General features: G+C 38.3%; 1 protein-coding gene across 1 annotated transcript; it reads left to right on the top strand.

Annotated features, from left to right (window-relative positions):
• Nucleotides 1–4,776: 4,776 nt before the first annotated feature.
• On the top strand, nucleotides 4,777–6,308 carry LOC110942081 (mitogen-activated protein kinase kinase kinase 18). The gene has a single exon (XM_022183786.2). The coding sequence runs from the start codon at nucleotides 4,815–4,817 to the stop codon at nucleotides 5,811–5,813; it is 999 nt and encodes a 332-aa protein (XP_022039478.1). The 5' UTR covers nucleotides 4,777–4,814; the 3' UTR covers nucleotides 5,814–6,308.
• Nucleotides 6,309–7,637: the final 1,329 nt, after the last annotated feature.

Here is a 7,637-nt window from a genome sequence, read left to right as displayed (position 1 = left end):
GGGTCAACACAGGACCAAATTTGACACTTAGCTTCTTGGATGAAGTTACTGTAGTTAACAACCTTATTTATTATATATATAATAATAATAATGTATGTTTGTTTAATTTTTACATTGTCTGTGATTTAACGTAAATATCTACATATAGCTTATATAATACTTTTTATTTTAAAAAATAAGACAAATTCCACCCTTTTTTGACCACACCAAGGCTAAAAACCTAGCCATATTTGTACTTGTATATGTCTAGTATGAAGCAAGCGGCTATGGACCATGACAAAGTGGGTCCGAGAGCCAAAGAGACAATAAAAAAGGTTGGAAGAGTGTAAAGGGTTAATGATGATGTGGGTGTGGTGTGCCTTTACTTTTCTAGATGATTGGCATTTGCTTGCCGGTTAAACATTCCATTTTATTTTATAAAGATGAGGTGATAAGATTCCTAACCTAAACCATCATTCACCACAATAACCACCACCATTCCTACCGCCACCGCCATTACTACCGCCACCCCCACCAGAGGCGGACCCAAGTATCTTCTTCGATGGGCGGATACACCCTTTGAAAAAATATTTTAGTGTATTTTTAGACAAAAAAAACCCGACTGCACCCCTTGAAAATATGGTTGAACCCCTCATCTGCACCTCCACCAAATAATTCATTGGTCCGCCACTGACCACCCCATAGTAACCACCACCATTACTATCGCCACGACCACCACACCCAACTCTTAATTTACAGAATAGTCAATTGTCGCCAAACATTCGTTTTAAGACCGTGGGGTATGGGGCTTGGGGCGTGGGTTGGTTGAAAACGCCCAAGCCACCACCCTGGGTGGGCTTGGGTTGGGGCGTGGCCCAAGGGGCGGGAGTTTAAAGCCGGGCATGGGGCGGGTCTAGCAAAGTGACATGGCGGGCTCTCAATGGCCAAACCAAACTAGCCGTTGGCCAACGGCTATGTTAAAAAAAATATTTTTTCACTATAAATATCACACTTCAATTCCTATTTTTAGGTGAGAGTTGGCTACAAAGTCCATTTTTCCTACAAAGTGTACAAAGCCATAAAACACCACAATTTCAGCCATAAAACACACTCAAAACCCACAAATAATAAAGTGAAGATTACTAAAACGCCATATTTGTGGGTTTTGTGTTATGTTTTGGATGATAAGGCTTTGATTTTCAAATGACTAACATGAGTGTGTTTTGTGTTGATTATCATGTTGTGTTTTATATTCATAGTTCTATGATGGTGTGTTTGAAGTTTTTATGGACTGTTAGGGTTTTGATATTGTGTTTTAGTGATTTCACTCTGTTATTTGTGGGTTTTGAGTGTGTTTTATTGCTGAAACTGTGGTATTTTATGACTTTGTACACTTTCTAGGAAAAATAGACTTTGTAGCCAAACCCCACCCCCTATTTTTACCACATTCAACCACAATAATCATCTTCAATTTCTATAATCATCTCTATTCTCCTTCTACAAAACGAAAAATGCATCCTCATAATCGTGGTTATAACCCGAACAATCCGTTTGCATTCCAAGAAAATAATCATAGCCCACCACCCAATCGTCCAATGCCTCGTCCATTTTTAATACACTCCCATATGCCCGATACGGCGAGTTATGCATCGTATATCGGGAATCGTTTGCTTACTAACTTCCCACACACCGACGATTCTATACCTAGCCCGTTTTCACAAACGCCAATCAACCTTTCACCAACCTCCATCAACCTTTCCCAAACCCAAACCGTCCCCGAAACTCAACTACCCAACGATGGTCCTTCCGCCTCAATAGTCCCCAAAAAGAAAAGTAATAAGAAAAAAACCGAGGCGAAGAAAGCACTTGAAACCGCCAAACGAAAACAACAAAGATGGGTCGTTAATGAAGAACTTGCATTGGCGAGGGCTTGGCGTCAACAATCTCAACATTCAACTTTAGATATTTTTAAATATTTTGTAGCCCTTATTTTAATATTTATGGTTATTTTTTATATAAATTTGTAATATATTAAATTTTGTTTTTATTAAAATAGGAAATTCTCAACATCGAAGCCATTTGTGGGAAGCGATTGGTAAAGCATTCCATGAAGAAATGGGAAGGGAGGCTTATCGTGAAAACGATAGCTTATCCTCGAAGTGGAGTGAGATAAGCGGCCAACTTACAAAACTTAGTGGTTTTTTAAATAAAGCAAAGCAAAACCCAAAAAGTGGTGAAACCGAAGCCGACATTGTGACAAATGCATTGGTTGCATTCAAAGCAAATGTGGGGAGCGACTTCCGTTTCATGAATTGTTGGGAGATTTGTAAGTTCTATCCAAAGTGGGCGAATACCTCCGGTGGTAGCGAAACGAACACGTCTTCCAAAAGGTCAAGGGCCTCATCCCAAGCCCCAATCTGATGCACGAGATCAAGAGTTTTGAGAACCTTTTGGATGATTCGCCAAACCGGCCTGAATATGGAAGAGATGCCGCAAAAAGGCGCGCTCAAAAATCAAGATCGGGTACGGCATCGCCTTCAGTTGGGAGTTCGGGCTCGCGTAGGGGAATATACAGCGATCAGTTGGATGACATTGCATGCAAGTTAGATACATTCAACGTATTCTAACAACAAAGGGCCGAAATTCGAAAGAGCAAAGAAGCTAGAGATGCCCTGAAACAAAAACGAGATGATTCGAAATTTCTATCCCAACCATTGATCACCTAGAGAGTGACGAGTTGCAACTAATCTTAGAGATGAGAGAAGAGATAAAGAACAAATATAAGCGTTAGTAATTTTTTTATGTAATTTTCTTTATTTAAAAATATTAAAAAAATAAATTTGTTGTTTTAAAAAATATTCAAATAGCGGTTTGGGCTGGCTACGCCCCAAACCTCCGCCCCACCATACCGTCTTTAATATGGGTCAGCCCAGCGAAGCCTCCCCAAGCCACGTGTCAACCCATGCCCTAAACCCCCGCCCCACCATACCCATGGTCTAAGAATAAGTTATTCAGGGGCGGATTTAGAGCATTTTTACGGGTTCCCAGGAACCCAGTCGATTTGGAAAAAAAACGTTTTTTTTGTAGTGTAAACCTTGTATGATTTGGAAAAAAACGTTTTTTTGTAGTGTAAACTTTGTATGATTTGGAAAAAGGAACCCAGTGAAAAAACTAGCTGGATCCGCCACTGAACTTATTTCAGAATATTAAACCGATCAAAGCACGTGATCTAAAAATTTTTACAGAAAAAAAGTGAAAATGGATGAGGAAATCATATATGACAGTAAAAGGTGCGGTAATGTATAACTTGAGATGCGTGCAAAGCAAGAAATGGAGCTAGAAAGAAAGAAGAATAGCCGTCGCTGTCACGTGTCCACACGTGATTGGCTTTATTTGAAGCCAAGCAACCGCCGCCCATCGTCTACCGGAGCTCCACCTCCTCCTAACTCATGTGATCCACTCACATCTCACCATTTCTACAACATTCATTCAATTCAAATAAACATAATAACATATGATATATGTATGTATATAGCGATGGAGACGTGGCTAACTTTCTGCCCTCTCCATTTATGTACCAAAAAAATATATACAAGTGTAAATAGCAAGATAAGTTGTTTGTGAGGCATCGCTTCAGTTTGCTAAAAGTTATGTTATATTTACAATGGTATAATTACACAAAATAAACATAAGTGTGGTGAACTTAAATGATTGGTTTGCAGTGGCGGATCTAGAAACGAAACTAAGCCGTAACGTTTTATAAATAAGCCGTAACGAAATCGAAAAAACGTCAAATTTTTCTAAAATTTACACTAATTTTTCCAAATTTTTCCGCGCCAAACCGTAGCGGAGGTTGCCCCCCGGTAAGCCTTATGTCCGCCACTGTTGGTTTGTATATTAATTAATAATAAAAAATCAACCACGTCTTCTCTCAGTCTCTCACGCTCGCGGCCAACTCCACCCTTCTCCCATAGCACTCGGCAGGGCAGTATTCACGCACTCTGCAGGGCTTCACGCCTCCTTCAGCCCGGCTCTCCCACAACACATAGTCGAAGAACATAGGAAAGACGTTTTTTCTTTATAAAATAAATAAAGATGTTCTCATTATTTGTAAAAACGATATGTTACAATACTGTCTATAAAACATATTTTAATAAATAAACATGAGATACATATCAAACTAAATGTAAAATCAAGTTTAAGAATCAAGTTAATCCAAAAAAAAATAGTCTTAGTTGTCAAGCTAACACGATTTTGATTTTTATATTCTAGTCATAGACTCATACTAATTATAAAAATTGTATTAATAGTATTGTATTAGAATGCTAATAGTTGAGTTGTTAAACCTAATGATGGTTTGTGTGCTACAAAATTCAAAAAGAAAAACTACCGTCTACGAAAGTTTTCATGATGAAAAATACAAAATTAAAGGCTTAAAGCCATGATAACGGTTTACTAATTTACTCAAATATTGTTAATATGGTCATAACATTATAGCCTGATGGTATCTTAGAGGTGAGATAAGACTTAGAGACCATTAGGTCTTAGTTCGACTCTCAGATTTATTGGATTTTCCCGTGAATTGATGTATAAGCATTATTACCTAATGAAAATGAATATAAACGGATGATTGTGCTGATAGCACGATAATACTATGGTGGCCCGTTAGTAATCCAAATATTTAGATAAAATAATATTGTCAACAACATGACAAATAAATATCTTTAAAAAACAACCAGATAAAGTAACTTGAATATATATATACATACACACACAAGCACACTTCCCAACTGAACTGAAACAAAACACACACCTTCCCATCCCTCTATCAACAAATGAAGTGGACTAGAGGTCCGGTCATCGGCCGGGGCTCCTCCGCCACCGTCTACCTAGCCACCACCACCGCAACAGGAGACCGGTTCGCCGTCAAGTCCACCAACCTCTCCACCTCCGTTTCCTTACAAAAAGAACAACACATTCTCTCCCAACTAAACTCACCAAACATAATATCATACAAGGGTCATGACATTAGTTACAACACGTATAATCTACACATGGAGTATGCACCCAACGGCACAATTTCCGACATGATCAAGAAACATGGAGGATCACTTGATGAGTGTTTGATCCGATCCTACACTCACCAAATTCTTATGGGATTGGATTATCTTCATATGAATAATATTGTGCATTGTGATATTAAGTGTCAGAATGTTTTAGTGTGTGAAAATGGTGTTAAAATTGGAGATTTTGGTTGTGCTAAATTCGTTGAAAACAGAGGAAACAGAGCATTTTCCGGTACACCGGTTTTTATGGCGCCGGAGGTTGTTAGGGGTGAAGAACAAGGGTTTGAAGCTGATGTGTGGGCTTTAGGGTGTGTGGTGATTGAAATGGCAACCGGGTTTAACCCATGGCCGGAAATTGATGATCCGATTTCGGGTTTGTATCGAATTGGGTATTCCGGTGAGGTACCGGAGTTGCCGCGGTGGTTGTCGCCGGAAGGTAAAGATTTTTTGGAAGTGTGTTTGAGAAGAGATGCTAGAGAAAGGTGTACGGTTAAAGAGCTTCTTCGACATCCGTTTGTCGTTGGAGTCAAAGAATTTGCAAAGAATTCGCCGACTAGTGTACTGAATCAAGATTTTTGGGGGTGTTTAGAGGTGCCGGAGACTTCGCCGGAGACAACTCAAATTGTTGAAATTTCCGGTGAGTCTCCGGTGGAGAGGATAAGGTGGTTAGTTAAAGATAGTCCTTTGTGTTTACCTAATTGGATAGATGAAGAAGGTTGGATCATGATTAGAAGTGATCAAATTGAAGAGAGTTTGAAGATTTCCTAACATATGTTTTTTAGTGATGTTGTAGATGGTAGCGAGTCAACTCGTAGCGGGTTAACTCATGTCGATTTGTCGTCGTTTTCAGGTCTTCAAGGTGAAAAGACTTCAGATTCGTAGTAGTACTTAGATCACAATGTACATTGTACACGTGTCAGATTGTAATTGGGTTAGTTGGGGTGAAAAGAAAGGAGGTCATCCGTCTTTTGACGCGTAAGATGGACGTCTTGCACCTCTTGAATCGTAAGAAGAGAAGACGCGCGACACTCTGCGCAGAAGGCGGACAATTGACACGTTTTCATTGGCTAAGTTCTTACGCAGAAAAAAGTCAGCTAGTTATTGATATGAGTTTTTAGTCGATCAAAATGGTGGCTTTTTCATGATTTTTATTTGATTTGTTGATGTTGGAAAGTCATGATCAATGTGTAACACTTGAGTTTGGATCAAGATTTCTTGATTTTGAGAAAATATTTGATGATAACTATTTGCTTTTGACTCAACAATAAAGCTATTTTTGATGTTTTTAAATGATCATGTTTTTATTATATTTGCTAACGTTAATCATGTCAAAAATAAGAAATGGCTTAAAGCATGCGAGGAGAAAACAACGTTGGTGTGATTATTGCATGAGGTACTAAACAAAGCGTTGACTTTATTTCGTGACATACACGAAACAAAATCATATAGATCCGGTCGGTGATATGCTAAAACAAATAACATATTAATATTTTTCGAATGAGTTGGGTTGACCGACTAATATTTGTTCTCCATCTACTTATCATATATAGTTTTTATAAATTTTATAAAATATAAACATGATTTAAATATTTAATTTATTGCAAGTGGTAATTAGATTAAATCTTGAACTAATTAGGTGATGTATTAGACTTAGGGGTTGTTTGTCAACTTTTGAATGGTTAAGTGTTGAACCAATAAGAGGTCTGAACCATTAAGTGTTGAATCACTAAGATGTCTGAACCATTAAGAGCCAGTATAATGTTTAACCGTTTAGAGGCAAATGTCTGACCAATTTAGATTAGAGGTCTTAACTATTCAGACTTAGGGGCTGTTTGTTACCTTTGAATGAGGCTCTTAATGGTTCAGACCTCTTACTGGTTCAGCACTTAATGGTTTAGACTGTTTGTTTCACGAGCAGATGTCTGAATGGTTCAGACATTTGCACATTTGCCTTCTGAATGGTTAAGATTTATACAAAGTCTGAATGGTTAAGACCTCTAATCTGAATTGGTCAAACATTTGCCTCTGAACGGTTAAGCATTATATAGGCTCTTAATGGTTCAGACCTCTTACTAGTTCAGCACTTAATGGTTCAGACCTCTTACTGGTTCACCACTTAACCATTCAGATGTTGCCAAACAGCCAATGCTTAACCATTTAGAGGCAAATGTCTGAACCATTCAGACATCCGCTCGCGAAACAAACAGTCTGAACCATTAAGTGCTGAACCAGTAAGAGGTAAACAAACAGCCCCTTAGTTTAAGAAATACTTAAATGATTGAAGTTGGGGTAGGTAGAGATTAACAAACATCCATTCAAATGCACATATCATGTGATAGATTAGTTTAGTTCTCGCAAGTTTAACCGAGTGTGAATCCTATGCCAAAATCTAATTACTTAAGAGATTGAGATTTTGTTTGAATATTATTTTATTATCAATAAAAACTAAGTGGGTAACGCCCCCTCACGCGTTCATCAAGACTATGGGATATAGGCGGATATAGGCGTAATGTGACGTTTAAATGACACACTTTACACTTCTCACTTCTGCTCAGGGAGTTCCTGATTAACGAAACGATGTCATGAATTTCA

This window comes from Helianthus annuus, chromosome 5 (genome assembly GCF_002127325.2).
Source record: "Helianthus annuus cultivar XRQ/B chromosome 5, HanXRQr2.0-SUNRISE, whole genome shotgun sequence".
NCBI classification, from domain to species: Eukaryota; Viridiplantae; Streptophyta; class Magnoliopsida; order Asterales; family Asteraceae; genus Helianthus; species Helianthus annuus.
The sequence above is the reverse complement of the archived record's forward strand: the minus strand, read 5'-3'. Positions and strand labels throughout refer to the sequence as shown.